This window comes from Thunnus thynnus, chromosome 17 (assembly GCF_963924715.1).
Source record: "Thunnus thynnus chromosome 17, fThuThy2.1, whole genome shotgun sequence".
NCBI lineage: Eukaryota > Metazoa > Chordata > Actinopteri > Scombriformes > Scombridae > Thunnus > Thunnus thynnus.
The window spans coordinates 21,548,338-21,565,974 of NC_089533.1; the positions used below are offsets into that span (position 1 = coordinate 21,548,338).

At 41.5% G+C, this 17,637-nt stretch overlaps 1 protein-coding gene across 2 annotated transcripts; it reads left to right on the forward strand.

The window, feature by feature from the left end:
• Window positions 1–454: 454 nt before the first annotated feature.
• smurf1 (SMAD specific E3 ubiquitin protein ligase 1) lies at window positions 455–17,273 on the forward strand. Of its 2 annotated transcripts, none has more exons than XM_067571184.1 (18): window positions 455–726; window positions 8,089–8,127; window positions 9,091–9,199; window positions 9,475–9,608; window positions 9,732–9,797; window positions 9,981–10,056; window positions 10,560–10,771; window positions 10,881–10,965; window positions 11,436–11,582; window positions 11,948–12,173; window positions 12,541–12,644; window positions 13,344–13,458; window positions 13,577–13,755; window positions 13,877–14,014; window positions 14,299–14,419; window positions 14,616–14,817; window positions 15,310–15,394; window positions 15,495–17,273. In XM_067571184.1, exons 1-18 carry the CDS (start codon window positions 672–674, stop codon window positions 15,592–15,594), a joined length of 2,193 nt encoding a protein of 730 aa, XP_067427285.1. In that variant the 5' UTR covers window positions 455–671; the 3' UTR covers window positions 15,595–17,273. The 2 variants fall into 2 exon arrangements, with proteins under 2 accessions (XP_067427285.1, XP_067427286.1); XM_067571185.1 differs by having other exon boundaries at window positions 15,319–15,394.
• Window positions 17,274–17,637: the final 364 nt, after the last annotated feature.

Consider the following 17,637-nt stretch of genomic DNA (forward strand, 5'->3'; position numbering starts at 1 on the left):
GTAATCAATGTATGTAATCATTTATTTATTTATAAATTGATCTTACAATTTTTATTCTGTTTTTCTGTTTTACATTTATACATATATTTTGATATCACCTTGTATTTTATCATTGCCTTTTATTTTTGTTATTCGTGCCTTTTTCTACTGATGTCATTTCATTCTCTACTGTTGTGCCTTTTACTGTAATTTGTACAGCACTAAATTAAACTAAAATTTCTTAATTAAAACATTTATTTAGTATGATTGTGTGTGTTTGTACCAAAAATATAACAGACATTATAAATTAATGTAAATAAACAAAAATAATCGGGGGGATTTTCGCTCCTAATATCTAAAATAAAAGCAAAACCAAGCCAGTAGATTCCATTATGAGATTCTGATCTTTGCGGGAACACGCACGTTTCCCAGATGCGCGCACGTAATGTTATACCCGTTAAGAGTATGACGTCAGTACGTGCTTGAGCCTGCCCGAAAATGTTCTCCCGTGTTGTTGGATTTCGAAGGAGCGCAGGACTTTGCGATGAAATAATACATTTGTACCCGTGAGGAAAACAAAAACAAACCGCATGTTTGTGAACTGAAGTGATTCGTCTTCCCGCTGAGTGGTGAAACGGTTTTTTTGGGGAGACTCCAGAGGGAAGTTTGTGTGATCGTTTTTTCCCGGAGTGATGTCGAATCCCGGGACTCGGAGGAACGGGTCCAGCATCAAAATCCGACTGACAGGTAAAAAAAACGCTTACGGTGCATGTTTCAACTGGAGGTAAAAACGTTTTCACCCACAAACCGCTATCACAAAGAGTTGATATCAAGCAAACCTAACAAGACACCACGAAGTGTCTTGGAGGCTCTCTGGTGTGGTGTTTGCCTAAACATCCGGTTTTTGTGTGGCAGACACAGCGGCACAAGTGCTAGCTTGTTAGCTGAGATGCTAACCAAATTACCGAGAGGACAGCCAAGAAGCAGCCCACAATCCTGTGGATTTCACAGCCGACTAGTCTGCTGCTGACTAGTCGGGTCATTGAAAAAACACCAGCGCTTTAAAGCCATGTTTAGAAACTTTATCAATCGCTAACAGTAACCAGCTAGCGGTAGCTATCACTAACATTGTGGTTAATGTTGACCGCTAACGCTTGCTAGCTACACCCTTTTTTGGGGGGGCTGATCACCAGCCGAACCCGTCGCTTGACCTGAATGCGACGAGCTCTGTACCAAGGATGAAAGCAAATGTCGAACAACAGTCTCTCTGAAGATCGATCTGTCGGTAGATTTGACATGTTAGCCCAGATTAGCTATGACTATTGATTGGCTGACTATCGGTTAGACAGATGTCTGACTCGTTGAACTTATCCTTACCCAGAGAAGCTGGACACGTTTGCTCTTTTGGGTACCCTGTACTCAACTCATATTTTTTTTGGGTCAGACTGTCCTCTGCAGGGCACATAGAAGTCTCTCTCTCTCTCTCTCTCTCTCTCTCTCTCTCTCTCTCTCTCTCTCTCTCTCTCTCTCTCTCTCTCTCTCTCTCTCTCTCTCTCTCTCTCTCTCTCTCTCTCTCTCTCTCTCTCTCTCTCTCTCTCTCTCTCTCTCTCTCACACACACACACACACACACACACACACACACACAGACGGACACAGCTGGAACAATGGTTTTTACTGTAGCTAATGTAACCCCACTGGGCACCCAGGGGTCTCTATTCAAATGGAAATGACCACTCTGTGCCGCTGGGCAGACGCCTTGTCCTTCTTCTGCTTCAAAATTGAGCAAACAGACACCAGAATGTGCTTACTGGCAGACTAAATATTTCTAGATGTGGTTGGTATGAGCCAGGGCGGGAGGGTACATCAAGTGCATGATTGTGATGGATGTTTTTAAGGAAAAGTGCTGTCTTAATTGACATCTAACAATGAACGGCACATGTTTCCTTTTTATTTTCCCACTCTGTCCCTCACAGGACAGATAAATTCAGTAGATAAAACTCACAGATCTGACACACGAATCACAGTCTGTTCACTTCAGTGTAAGTCAAATAAAGTTAATTTGTTTGGATCAATATTAGAGACAGTGTGTCAATGGGCTTAAAAGACCCCACAACACCATTGGGTCCTAATTAAGCTTAAGCCCTCCAAGAAGACAAGGAAAAACTCCTCTAAAAAACATAATACACAGTAAGTAAGTGAAAGAGACTTCAGGAGACAAAATTCAAAAGTGATCCCAGAGCAGAAACAGATAAAAAGTTGTAAAGGTAAGAAGTAGACGTGAAACAAGTAATTGGTTAATTGGTTGTTGAAAAATTCACTGATTCCAGCTTCTTGATTGTGAACGTTTTAGGACAATAAACCAAAAATCTCCAGGTTTCGAACTGTTGGTCAGACAAAACAAGACATTTGAAGACAGCACCAGGGCCACTGGAAACATGTGATGGGCATTTTTCACTGTTTGATGACATTTTAGGGAGAACAATTGATAGATTAATCAAGAAAATAACCAGTAAATTAATTGATAATGAAAACAACCATTAGTTCCAGGCCTAGTTAGAAGAAATACAAAATACAGCAATACTATAACCCATCAGGTGTATTATAGGGCCAATACTAATGTAGTAAATCCAATATAAGTGCTTCCAATAAAATAACACCTGCAGATTGTTTCAGTTAAGTGCAATAAATTATCAGCCAGATGAGTCAGGAAAGCAGAGGAAGTGTGTGTGTGTGTGTGTGGAGGGTTTGGAGTGTGGTGTTTGGGTGTGTGTATGTATTTGTAAACCAGTCACTCATTATTTCAGCTTGGATGCTAACAGAGGTTATTGCCCCTGACTGTGCCCCGCCCCCACAGGTATGAGTGGAATTCTAATTGGGTGAGGAATGTGTGATGAGCCAATGGGAGTGCAATGCTGCCCCGCTGGCCAGCGCTCTGTTTAGTCTGTCAGTGAGCGGGGTTGTTTGGCCTACATCAGAAAGGCCTGTGTGTCTGTGGCAGGGACACAGACAAAGAGCGGGCGAGTTTGACACTGGTTCAGATTTCAGAGAAGCGGTTGTGTCTATATGGACATGTTTTAGCTAGCCAGGGGGGGGATTGTTGTGTCTCTGTCTCTATCATATGGTTTTTTTGTGGATACGCTTAAGTTAGCGGAGGGAGATGTGCTATAAGTATAAGAAAAAAGTCACATTATTATCTTTAGGTAGTGTGGTCTAGTGAGACATGAACGGATGGTATTAGACTTAATGGAGAAACACTTGCTGAAAAATCTTTTTCCCGTCTGGTGTAGCTCTGTGTATTCAACCTAAATAGTATCCAAGACTATTGACACCAAATGCTCAGTCAGATTCTTTGTTTTATTTATTTATTCTTTGAAAAGGTATTGCCATTATTTAGGAAATTTTGTGTATTTAATACTTTTGTACTGTATACTGTTTTTTAGGGGAAAAAAATCTCATTAGTATTAAAACATAACTTGTAATTTTATCCAAAAATAACAACATATATAAGGCTGTAACTAACTGTGTTCATTACCCATTGATATAGCTGTTATTGATAGCTATTATAGCTGCACATCACAATTTTCCTTCACAAATCTTGTTTGTCTGACCAGTTGTCCCCCCCAAAAGTTTACAATGATATTTTCAAAAAAGCAGAAAAGCAGCAAATCCTCACATTTCAAAAGAGAATAGTTGGCATTTCTGCTTGAAAATATTTTAAAGTATTAGTAGTAGTTATTAGTAGTTATTATAACAATAATTTAAGAAAAAAAAGTTGCCAATGAGTTTTCTGCCGGTCCACTAATTTATTATTTGACTATAAGTTTAATCTCCTGAATATATACCCAGCAAAGTAAGGCATCAACGATGTAATGCTGTGCTTATGCTACTGAAGCTTTCACAATATCAGAAGATTGTCAGGAAATAAACAGGTCAAACGCTAGAATAAAAGGGTATTTTTGTTTAGGAATGAAAGAGGTTTATAGTATAAAAAAAAACGCTGTCTAATGGATGAACACGTCAGTGATTCAGCAGGATAATGTTAATTGGCTCACGGAAGCAACACGTGCTGGTCGGGTTTTGGTGCCAGGTACTGGGATTGAACACCTACTTGATCAGGCACCAACACAGGTCAGCGGCAGGACAGCCTGTGACTCACGCTCACTAGAGAGGGAAAGAGGGAGCTGGAAAGAGGGCAGGAGAGTAAAAGAATGAGGTATAAGTAAAGGAATAAAGAGTGATGGAGTAAAAAGGAAAGGACGCAAAAAAAAAAGTCGCTTAAGTGTTTTTAGAGAGAGAGGAAAAGGGGGGAATCATGCTTACTTAGGAGGCAGCATAAGCACTTCTAATCCTCTCACTGACTGACTGAGCCTGCAGCATGTGCAGAAACACACCGAAGTTCACAAAATCAATATAGAAAGGTGGCTGCAGGGACATACTGTATATTAGAAAGGGAGAGCTTGTGTGTGTGTGTGTGTGTGTGTGTTTTACAAAATGATTTAGTTTTTTTTTTGCTTATTTAACAACTAATATTAAACTCAGACCTACTTTTTGTTTGGTGGGCAGTGAAGCAGAGAAACCTATTGGTCATCTTGAGTGTGTGTTTGGATGCTACTGCAGGCTCTGTTATTAAGTAGGTGAGATATTTGCTCATGCGCCCGCCGTTTGTTGCTTTGTTTTTGTAACTGAGAGGAGAAGGTTACACAGGAAATGACATTGTCGTAATCTCGTATAGGTCACTCCGCTTCACTTGTAAATCTGTGACTGCACTCTGAAACGGCACAGTCTAGTCCAACCCGTCGGGATTTCAGCATTCATCATTTTCGGCTCGATCTGTGATTATTAATCTCGGTGCGGGGATGATTCACTGCGCCTTGGCTCCTTTTCCAAACTACTTGACTATTATCTGTGATTGAAGATGTTTCAATGAAACTTCCATGCGTCTGCAGTTTAAAATTGTACAGATTTATTGAATTCAGTACATAAATTGTTCTTTCTTGTTAAGATGCAAGAGTAGAGCAGACGTGCAAACCCTTGAAATATATGTAGGAGCTGGTTGATTGTGCTAATAACAGCTCGTATCCTGGTACAGAAGCAACTCATTTTTTTTTATCATCTCTCTTGTACAGTTTCTGTTTGTTCCCTCAAGTTTGGATGAATAGAATTCTTCCCCCGCCGGCTCTCTACAGCTCTCAGGTTTTCTAAAAAAGAGCGGACATAAATGCCAAAAAAGAAAGCGGCAGCGGGGGAAATTGAGAACCAGCTGAGCTGTTGCTGTGTGTGTCTTTACCAGCCATGACCTTGGCAGAATGAGGAATTTCCTGAGAGGCTGAGAAAGGGCCTGTCACACATTCAGTGGCACAGAGGAGCTGGTCAAGAGACTGAAAAGAGAGACCGGGGTGAAATTAGGGGTGTCCCTTGTCTCTGGCAGGAGATTGGAGGGTGAAAGGGGGTGGATAGCACAGCAGTGACAGAGACAGAGAAAGTCTTCCTCCGCTGCTTGTCTGAAAGAGGAGGCAGGGGCAAATTAGAAACTTGATTCTCTCTCTCTCTCTCTCTCTCTGTCTCTCTCCCTCTCTCTCTCGTAGCTGTGCTTCTCTCATTGTGTCGGTAGAAGAGATGAGGTCTCGGTGTGGAATGTGTGAGTCAAGAGGAGGAGGAATGGAAGGGGTTTATGAGGAAGAGGGAAGGATATCCTGCAGCCATTCTCCATGGGTTAATCACAGGAAATAGAGCAGGCTACGCCAGACACATCTACGCCACCAGTCACCACATCCTAAACCACTGGCTGACTGACTTACTTCCTAGATGGCTGTCTGGGCCAAACCAAATCAAGCCAGATTTTAATTGGACCTCAAAGCTATGATAACATTTTGGGTGGTGTAACCAATCAATAGGACCAAGCTGAGTAGATTTACAAGAGTCAAGACAACACCATCAATCTTCATCCCTGAAATGTTGCCAAAATATCGCCTTAGCATAGATAGTTTTTAGAGCTGTAATTAAGTTATTTTCATTATGAATGACCACTGACAACTGTTTTGATTAATTGATTATTTTGTCCATAAAATGTCGAAAGATTTAAATATTTCTCAAACAAAACACAAAGCAGCAAATCCTCCCATTAGAGAAGCTGGAATATTATATGGAATATTTGGCTTTTTCTTTGCTTGAAAAGAACATAAAACTTGTGATAATTTTACTTTCAATTGACTACCCTAATTGACTTATCGCTTCAGCTCCAATTGTATTGCATGAAACACAATTGAAAGCTCTGGTAGATATACACAAGAGGAAACAAAACCTTCATGAATTCAAATCAATGTATCGAACAGCGCTCCTCCCACTCCGAGCCCATATCCCCCCCCATCTAACAGCGTACAGGTGATTTATATGATCGAGTTACACATTCCATCTTAGACCCTCATTGGTAAAACGGGCATCCAGGGGAATGAAGCTAACAGTATTTCTGAGATCCAACTTGTTTCTGGCCTCCATATATAGCAGTTTATCTTCATAAAACTTCCAGACTGTAGCCTTCAGGGAAGAATAGAAATTGTAATCCAGTACAGGCCAATACACCTGTCGCTGATGCGTCTTGCATTCCTTGGGCCACAGTGGTGTATAGCAGCGTATCTTTAATATTACATCAGTAATCAGCGAAACATAGATAAGATCTTAGGATGAGGTATTTACATAGCAGCTCTAGAAATATTTTCTGCTGCATTAAACATCACTAATCATTGGTTTTCCAGTCCTGAGAGCAAGCGAGGGCTTTTATGTAGGCTCATTACTGATGCTGATGACTCTCAACAGTCATACAAGGACAAAGTCACAATGAAAATCAAAGCAGATACAATGTTTTATTCACACACAGTAGCTTACATGTAGTTAATAATGCAGTTGTTTGATATTGTATAAATACAGTAATTACCACACTCCTTCATCTATAGCCAAATCAATTCCCTTCTGGCATAAACTGCTCATATGTTTGTGTTTGATTTACAATGCCAAGCTGCAGTGTTTTTCCCTCAATCTCTTGTGTTTGACCACAAAATACATCAATCAAGTACATTTTTGTAAGGATTTTTAGAGTATACAATAACAAGACGTGTCTACAACCATGTTAGCAGCTCTGTCAGGCAGCGTTGCTTTGAGCAAAATGCTAATGTTTGCATGCTACAAAATTTGACAAACCGTAGTTGAGACATTTCACTAAAAACCACAAATGTCCACCTCATCGTGGTACTTTAGGAAAAGTCAGCGATCGCCAAAATCATTAGGATTCATCGTCTGGGAACCATGAATGTCTGTACGTTTCATGACTACTCATCCAGCTGTTTCTTAAGAAGATATGTTTACCTCTGAACATTATTCATGCACATTCTTCTGGCCACATAAGGTTTCCAAAAATGGGCTTAAGTGCAGCTATTCAGAAGTAGGCATTACGATCTTCAGTGTAAATATTATTGTAGTTTTCGTGTCAATTACAACCTTGTTGGATGCATTACATCAGCCTAGAATACAGACTCGCAGCTTGTTTTTGTTCAATGCCCACACTGCCCTATAATCAAGACGAGTACTCAAGACTGACTGGACATGACTGTGTTTCTGAAAATGAGCCTATCGTGGTTCACTTGTATGATTTAGTGTGACAACAGTCCTGACTGAGCTGACTTAGACTGATAATATGCCTGTTCTCGCCCTACACACACAAACACAATAAACTTAATCCTCAGCACACACCCACAAATTCAAAGTCTTGGTCAGTTTGAGCTTTGCTCTCTGAATCCACAAAGATGATGTGGCAGAGGAGGCATTCTGCCACTCTCGCTGTGGGCGGCCTGTGTATGTGTGTGTGTGCGCGTTTGTGTGTGCAGTGATCCCGACACTAGCCTATACTTTACTGCTCACTCTGTCTGCATGTCACATAAGTTTTCCCTGCTCATTACCATCCTCTGGCATTCATGTATTAGTTTAACTAGCATTCTTCCTACTCAGACAGTTTTCATGTACACCAGCATGCATTTGTAGCAGCCTACACACTGTGAAATCATTTACATATTTGCGTGTTTGGCATTTTGTTCATAATGATCTTTTTCTTTTACAGTATTATGTGCCAAGAACCTCGCAAAGAAAGACTTCTTTCGTAAGTACCTTTTTTTTTTATTGTGCTCATTTTCATATGCATGAATATTGAGTCATGATGAGATGATGTGTTTGAGTAAGGGTCTGTTCGTGCCATCAAAAGCGACACTATAAACAAATCGGCAGTGTTGATCATTAGCTGTGCAGTATCATGATCGTTTGCATTTCCACCGAAGTCGAAGAAAGGACAGCTGTGTTGACCTGTAATGGCACCATAATAACAAGTGTGGCTGGCCAGCGTTCGACCCACAATCAGGCGTTTGTTCACGGTCGCAAAGCTTCTGTGAACATGCCAAATTAGATTTGTTTGGAGTTTGTCGGCCTAAGACTGCCAGGATTAGGGTTTTCATTTGCACGAGTGTCACCACGCTTTGATTAATTATGCAGTGCAGATACGGTTAATGACAGTTTTAACCAAATATAATACTATTATAGGGTCAAAGGATTTCAAATTGCAGGCCAGCCTCAGTGACCCCTGTGTCTAGACAGCAAGCGTGTCAGACGCGTGTTACTTGCAACAGATACGCTCTCACTTTAATCTATGCAGCTTTCTGTATCGGCACCGTGCAGGCCCGCATCTCAGCCACGTCTCACAGGCATAAAAGCAACATTTACGCTTCAAGTCTATTTTCCTCCATTGTATGTGCGTCACTACAGTCGTGTATTGGGTTCTGAGCGCTTCCAATACGCGGGTGACCTACGCTCAACACTGCACCTGAACACCTCTAGTATAGACGCGCAGACAGAGCACTCACTGCTGCTGCTGCTCTGCTGACGTGCTGCTAACGCTACACTTGCTGTCTAGACACGGGGTAAAGGTACAGGAAAAAAGATTTAGTTTAATGTCTGGAGATACTGCTATCTGCTTTACTTAAGCCATTTTGAATCTTTTTATGCTATTAGTATCTTCTCTTTAATGTAACTTAGTAGATGCAAACAATTAATTAGAATTGTGTACCTGCAGGCCTGCCAGATCCATTTGCCAAGGTGGTGGTGGATGGATCAGGTCAATGCCACTCTACAGACACAGTCAAGAGCACACTGGACCCCAAATGGAATCAGCACTACGACCTGTGAGTCCTCTACATCATATTCACAATTTATCTGTTATCGATATAGGGTTCTACTTTTATAAATAATAAATAATTAAATGTATTTTAAAAGATGTCAAAGATATTTATCGTCCTTGTTATATCCAGATTTTTCCCTCATCCTCAGTCATTTTCCAAAAACAGGAGTTGGTAAATGAAAGATTATTTTAAGACTTTCAGATGGCTCCATCGATGCCAGATTATTTTAATAAAGGTTGAGTAAAGAGAGTAGTAAATCCGATGTGTCTGTTTTTCAGCTACATTGGAAAGACAGACTCAATCACCATCAGTATATGGAACCACAAGAAGATCCATAAACGACAGGGAGCAGGCTTCTTGGGCTGCATACGACTTCTTTCTAATGCCATCAGCAGGCTAAAAGACACAGGATGTAAGTCTGTCTGTTTAGCCTTCTGATTTTAAATACACAGAAATCCTCACATGCTCCAAAATGTCCACTCTGATACACTGAAGCGCAGTTAGAAATGAATTTCTCGTTACCTTCTTCTTCCAGACCAGCGACTAGATCTATGTAAACTGAACCCTTCGGACAGCGACGCAGTGCGGGGTCAGATTGTAGGTAAGGCCCGGACACACGGATACATTATCTGTACACCCTGGCGGTCTCCCTCCCCCAATGCCGCTTTTCTTTCACTGTGTGCATATTCTGCTCCCCCCCCCCCCCCCCCCCCCCCCCCCCCCCCCCTCAATGTCACATGCTCACTGTCTCCTCTGACTTTTACATCTCTACTCTTGTTTCCAGTAAGCTTACAAACGCGAGACCGCATCGGCAGCGGAGGCCCCGTGGTGGACTGCAGAGGACTGTTGGAAAATGATGGGTGAGTGTGTCACCAGACGTTTACGCCTCCAGTGTCAAATAGTGACATTTACAGAAATAATTACTCATTGTCACATTGTGTAGTTGTTTACACATGTTTCATAGATTATTCTGTATCTTTGGCTCACTGTTGTCAGATTTAGAGAAAGATGATTTTTAACTGGTTGAAAATAAAACAAAAGAATACCCTGTTATGTTTTATCCCTCTGTATAATTTAATGACATGACAAATCGCAGGTACCAGAACCCCCAAATGCGGTTTCACGCTAGCAGCTTAGCTCTTTAGTCGTGTTGGGATCCCATGTGACGTAGGACTGAGACCCAGTTTTGGAGCCTGCTGTGTTGCAGGATCTGTCTGCAGCTCAGTTTGGTTATAATCATCATTTGTTTGATCCTCTTGAGTTCAAAATAAAAAGCAGTTGACCTATCATGTGATTTCAGTAAAACCCAGAATATAGGACTTCAGTGTTGTGTGTCTCTGTGTGTGTGTGTGTGTGTGTGTAGGCCTGTGTTTGAGGGATGTTTCAGCGAAGAGCCACTTCCCTATTCAGACCCCACTGGTGCAGCAGGGGGAGGGAACTGTCGGCTTGACTCACCCAGTCAAGAAGGCCGTCTTCAGACGCAGCGAATCAGAGGGCAGGATTCCAGAGGACACGGCCACACCCCTCAGAACAGACCTCACGGGCACCAACCGCCTGACCTGCCGGAGGGATACGGTCAGTCGAACATTTTTAGGGCTTAGCTCGCAACTTCAAATATGTCCCATAATTCTCTGACCCAAGTTACTGGTATATAACATGGTTCTTTGTTTTCTTTTTAAAACAGAGCAGCGAACAACAGTGCAGGGCCAGGTGTACTTCCTTCACACACAGACAGGCGTCAGCACCTGGCACGACCCTCGGATACCGCGGTATGATCACACCCCACTTCTCTCACGTCCGGTCTTAGCAGAACCTGGAATAAAATGAACCTTAAATAAACCCCCCACAAAGAAACTGGGTCATTGCAGAGGAAGGGGACAAAGAGGAAGAATATAACAAAAAGAAAGAACAGAACAAATTACGTGTTAAGGATAATACTGGATGTTTTTTGTTATATTATGTTATTGAAAGGTGTATTGTGTACTTCCGAAAGGACTGAAAGAGTTGAAAAATCCATGTTGTCCTTATTTTGTTCTGCACTAATTACACCAACAGATTAAGAGAAAATCTCAGGTTATTTTCTTTGGCCCCCCATGTCTGAGTTTAGGTCAGTATGAGGGGTTAAGAACATACAGTATTTAGGGTCAGAGCTGATAGAAAGAGGTCTGGTTGAAGGCTTAACAAATTAAGTTGGTATTGCTGGCTGGAGTCTCAGTCTGGTTACTTATGTGTGCTGCAGGGACCTGGCCAGTGTGAGCTGTGAGGAACTCGGTCCGTTGCCAGTGGGCTGGGAGGTCCGAAGCACCGTGTCTGGCCGGATCTACTTTGTGGACCACAACAACCGAACCACACAGTTCACAGACCCGCGCCTGCATACCATTATCAGGTACCGGCATGCACAAGACGGGTGACGGACATCCCTGACACATACAGAATAAGTGGTTTCAAGACTAATCTGTGGTTAATCTCATCTGTCACCGCTGAACACAGACTGGACCTGAACATGACCTACTAACAGTCATCAGCTCTGTTAATAACGCTCAATCGTGTGATATACAAAAAAATGTGGGCTTAGAGTAGATTTAGCTGGCACAGAATGTAATCCAGTACATAATATACATAAAAACAGCCCCGCTCTCTCTTCTCTCTTCTCTTTTTTTTTTTTTTGCCGTCTCTCTGTGGTACATTTGTCAACTCTTCTTCTTCTCTCTTGTCATGTTGTCCTCCTCTTCTACTTCTTCCCACCTCCAGCCAGCAATCCCAAGCGAAGGACTCCTCCCAAGCCCCCCAGATGGACGTGGGGGGTGAAGAGGGGGGAGGCGGAGGAGTGGGCGGCGGAGGAGGAGACGGAGATGTGGCGGCGCGCTACGAGAGAGACCTGGTCCATAAGCTGAAGCTGCTCCGCCACGAGCTGTCCCTGCAGCAACCGCAAGCGGGACACTGTCGCATAGAGGTGTCCCGCGAGGAGATCTTTGAGGTGGGTGCAGGTGTGACACCAGAAAGCCACCTGGTGAAAGGTGTCACACTATCAGTTACTCTGTTTTTGAATAAACAAACATTTCACTCCCATGCGGAGCTATGAAAGCAGTGTGTGGGTAGTTCCTGTTGGAAGTTCACATTCACGCAGACACATCCACACTCCTCCCTGACTCACACAGCAGTCACAACAACCTTTTCTTTCTCTTGAGGAGAGCTCAACAGCTGCACTGGTTGTGAATAATAATAATAATACACAGACGACTGATCTGAAAGAGCTGTGTTGTAGGTCTCTAATTGTTTCTTTTGTATGAGATAACTGGGTCTGTTGATAAAGGTATTAATGCTGTGTGTTTGTGTGGGTCTAGGAGTCGTACCGGCAGATAATGAAGATGAGGCCCAAAGACCTGAAGAAGCGTCTGATGGTGAAGTTCAGGGGAGAGGAGGGTCTGGATTATGGTGGTGTGGCCAGGTGATTTTCTGTTCTCACATCTCTCAGCAGCGTAGTCGAGCTATTTTGCCTCTTGCGGAGTCGTGCTTCTGCGAGCCGCGTCTGTCGTAGGCTTTCCATTTTCGACGCTGCACTTGTTAAAGCATCGTAGTTTGCTTTTTAAGTCACATCCCATGAGTCCATCTTTTTCTCCAGCTGAACATATAAGAACAGAGTAAAAAAAAAAAAAAAACAGCTTGATTTGTGATAGCTCTGGTTTCATGGCTAGTACTGATTGTATTGATATTCCAATTTTTAGAAAAGCCTCTTTAAGTGTCAGTTGAACAAACAGTGGAAAGTTTTTGAAGGAGAGTTGATAGCGTGTGCCAGATATACCCACAACATTTGTTTGTTTGGTTCATCAGCTTGGCAGGACGTGTGGAAAATTTCTGAAACAAAATAGATGATCTTGAAACTAACAACGCAATATATTTGGCATTTTGCAGCACTCCCCTCACATTCATTAATGTGTTGTAATAACTGGAAATTTTTCAGCTTACATACTTTAAACAGTAAGAAAAAGCAAAAGTGCTACATTTATCAAATAAAGCTGATAGTTTTCAAGGTGATACAGAGACTGCATCATATAATCTGGTGTTTTTTGCACTTTCTTCTAGTTGATTGTTCTACCAATATTCTGTGAGTTTTGAATATTTGTGGTATATGCTGGTTGTCTCTTAGGGAGTGGCTGTACCTGCTGTGTCATGAAATGTTGAACCCCTATTACGGCCTGTTCCAGTACTCCACAGACAATATTTACACACTACAGATCAACCCCGACTCCTCCATCAACCCTGTGAGTACACAGAAACACACACACACACACACACACACACACTAACACATATAAAGTGCCTCATGGTTGAACTGAATAAAGGGGAATCTCTTTGACTCTCTGTCTGTCTTTCTTTCAGGACCATTTGTCATACTTCCATTTTGTGGGTCGCGTGATGGGCCTGGCAGTTTTTCACGGTCACTACATCAACGGGAGTTTCACGCTGCCCTTCTACAAACAGCTGCTAGGCAAACCCATCCAACTCAACGACCTGGAGACCACCGACCCAGAGTTGCACAAGAGCCTCGTCTGGATATTGTGAGCAAACACACCTGCACACAAGACAAGTCGATCTGACAATGGAGAGCTTTTTATTATGGATTACTCTACGGTTTATGTCCTGCATAAGTGTTACTCAATCTAATCTTTTTGTTTGCAGAGAGAACGACATCACTTCAGTCCTAGACCACACATTTTGCGTGGAGCACAATGCCTTTGGAAAGTTTCTACAACATGAGCTCAAACCTAATGGGCGTAATATCCCTGTTACTGAGGAGAACAAGAAAGAATACGTAAGGTAATAAAACTGTGAAAGCTGTCTTCTGTCTTTTTATATCCCGGGTACAGAGTTTAAACAATTTTCCAGTCATATGCTGTGTTCTTTCATGCCAGCAGAAAGGGCTATTGTGCACATTGCTTTTGCCAGTTTTAGTAGATTTATCTGACCTGCATCACTGTTGTGCTTTTACTTTTCTTTATACCTTACTATACCTTATTGTCTCTAAGGCTTATAGGATATAGCCACCATACGGTTCGTGCTTGTGATTATGTCTAAAGCAAATTTGTGTTTGTTTTTCTCAGACTTTATGTGAACTGGAGGTTCATGCGGGGAATTGAAGCCCAGTTTCTGGCTCTACAGAAGGGATTCAGTGAGCTCATCCCCCAGCACCTCCTCAAACCTTTTGACCATAAAGAACTTGAGGTACGTACGTCGTCTGTAAACGATAAATAAAGTCGTAATGAATAAATAAATCTAATTCTGCACATTGTACATCTGAATATTGAATTTTTAAATTTCAGTCTAATTTTATTAGTTTTGGACACACAAAAGGGAGGAGTGTAAAAGTCCAGAGCATCGCGTGCGACATTGTGTTTTCAATCCTCTCCTTCTCCTCCAGTTGATCATCGGCGGATTAGGAAAGATAGACCTCGCAGACTGGAAGACGAACACCCGCCTGAAGCACTGTACAAGCGAAAGCAACGTGGTGCGGTGGTTCTGGCAGGCGGTGGAGGCCTTCAGCGAGGAGAGGAGAGGACGCCTGCTGCAGTTCGTCACGGGCTCCACCAGGGTCCCTCTACAGGGATTCAAAGCGCTGCAGGGTGGGTCATGCACTGGTTCAGAGTCCACACAGAGACACACATCAATTACTGTATCATTATTGCCCAGCCCCGATTCAAGTGTGTTATTGTTGAGTGTCTGCATCCAACATTTATATCGTCCTACACAGTCATAACCTGAGCTGCACATTATACACTTAATATAATTCTTGCATTAAAATTTGTAAAGCCAATTCATTTAAGAAAATTACCATATTTTCTATAGAGCTTTGTATCAGATGAGTGGAGGGGCATGTTAGTGTGGATCTGTTGGTTATGATTGTTTTTAGGCAGCTTTTCTTGATGCCCAGCATAAATAAATTCTGAAATTCAGATGCAAACAAGCATGTCCGCACTGCACGTCAACAAAAACAAAAGTCCCATTATAAACTAGTTTATCAGTCTGACTTGATGAGAACTCGTGTTGTTTTAAAAGATAAGCATTGCTCTGTGTACCAGAGTAGAGCAGTGATAACTAGAATGTATGTGTGTAAGGTTCTACAGGTTCTGCAGGACCAAGGCTCTTCACCATCCATTTGATAGACGCCAACACAGACAACCTGCCCAAGGCTCACACGTGGTAAGAATACATAAATGAACCTGCACCTCACCGACTTCTCTGACAACATTTGCTAAAGCGTCAGGTTTCGGGATCACTAATTCTCCATTTCCTTCTGTAGTTTTAACAGGATAGACATCCCTCCCTACGAGTCTTACGAGAAACTTTACGAGAAACTGCTGACGGCTGTGGAGGAGACCTGCGGCTTTGCTGTGGAGTGATGAATCCACAACCGAATCAACATACACACAGCCACACTTGCGCTTGCACTTGCACACAACTATTTGACATTTTTACATATATACACACACACATACACAGAATATCGAGTATACACCGAGTATACGGAGCGGCCAAGCATCACAAGAACACAAACACACACATACACATGGTCTGTTGCCACCTCTTCACCACTGAACTGTTGAGAGGTTAAAGGAGGAAGCACAGCAGGAGGGGAAGAAATAAAACAACAACAACAACAACAAAAAAAACAACAAAAAAAAGAAAAGTATTTTAAAAATTTTTCAAATGTTTTGAAGAAGCATTTTTATCCTTCAGTTTTAACAAGCTATGATGTCATTCTTCAGAATGTCGACCGCCACAGCGAATTTGACTCTGTCTCCAATCACACTCGAGTCACCGGACAGAATCGGCCAATCACAAACGAGCCTGTGAACAGAGACCTTGAAATCAGATGTCTGAAGAACAAGGCGGAGACCGATTGTCTTTCTGTCTGACAAGCTGATTGATTGACTTGTATTCATGCTTCATGTTTAACCACTGTCGTGTATCAGAACGTGTGAATGCGCGCGTGAGAGAGCGAGAACGAATTTGTGTCTGTGTGAGAGAGTGTGTGTGTGTGTGTGTTAGGCATGGCACCCGGTTACGCTGTTTCAAAAAAAACAAAACAAAAAAAAAAAAAGATCAAATGAGCCTGCTCCTCTGTTTGGTAACTTTTTTGTCTCTTCCGTTTGTACTTGCGACCACTCTGATCCACTCTGATATTTTATTATTTATTACTAAGTGATTACTGACCAAGCTGCTATATGCTCTACAAAGAGCTCACACTAATCTCTTCATCACCCCCTCTACCAGAGTTGAAGGGTCAATTCACTTGCAATTCAAGTAATCCACAAAGTGGGTTTTATTGAATTTCGTTACTTTTTTTTTTTTTTTTTTTTTTTTTTTTAACATTCATATTAATGCGGAGAAATATTCTTGTGCGTGTATGAAAACTGTCTTTTGGTGTTTTTAATACCATGTTACATTTATTGAAGTGAAAGGGGATTGACCGTCCCAGCCCTAATTTTAAAATCTTAACTCATCTTTTGAGATTTACTCTACTGACGTTATGGAGAGGTCAGAGGGCATGACCTGGATTATTTTACAAAATGAGCCGTGAAAATGGAAAGAAGGAGTCAACTTCAGGAATTCTTCAGTTGTATGTGACGTGTTTAATAAAATCTCAAGCCTTTCGTACATGTTTCATTATCAATTTCACCATTTTTTTTTTTTTTTTTTTTTAACACTTTGTTGCACGGATGTTTCTCTGCCCATCTGTCTTTCTCCATAGCTTGAATGTTAGTAAAAGGGTTCCCTGTTTGTCAAGTTGTCATCATCCTCAAGACCACCATGAATGAACAAAGTCTATTTACGGTCATTGATCCTCCATAGAAGTGAATGAAATCAAAAACCTAAATGTCGAGCGAGTAATGTGGAAAATGTTGGGCTCTACTGTAGATTGAAGACTGTTAAGCAGTATCATTTCAATCTGCATTTTCTAGGTTCTCAGTTCACTGTGTAATGGATGCAAGAGTATTGTAACTTACTATGTACTAAAACATTTATGAAAAAATACAATGTAAATAAGATTATATTAAAAGAAATTAAATTGAAAATACTTTTCTTTGTGTTATGTGCATTAATTTCTCTATATGAATGTATCCAAATCAAATATGTATTGTTTACAGACATATACGATTTACTTATTACACATAGGCACTGAAAGTGTTATATTTCAGTCTTATGTTTCCTCAACTTCTCAAGCAATCCAAAGAAACAGAATTTGTCCAAGAGGTGAGTTGTAATTCTGACGTAATGGGACATTGATTGATGGATTTAATTGAAAAATATCATGAGGGCCTATTCCTTTTGGAATTATTAGGTTTTTATAGTCTTTGTTCTCCAGTTATGACAGCATAATAATCTCTTTATTATTTTAATATTTGAAATGATGGATAAGCCTTAATTACATTAGGTCTACA

Bases quoted from the DNA above. Each gene is read 5' to 3' on its own strand.
- smurf1 (XM_067571184.1), top strand. From the start codon at position 672: ATGTCGAATCCCGGGACTCGGAGGAACGGGTCCAGCATCAAAATCCGA. The intron at 12,174-12,540 runs GTGGGTGCAGGT...GTGTGGGTCTAG, and splicing joins CCCGCGAGGAGATCTTTGAG to GAGTCGTACCGGCAGATAAT. The intron at 12,645-13,343 runs GTGATTTTCTGT...GTTGTCTCTTAG, and splicing joins GATTATGGTGGTGTGGCCAG to GGAGTGGCTGTACCTGCTGT.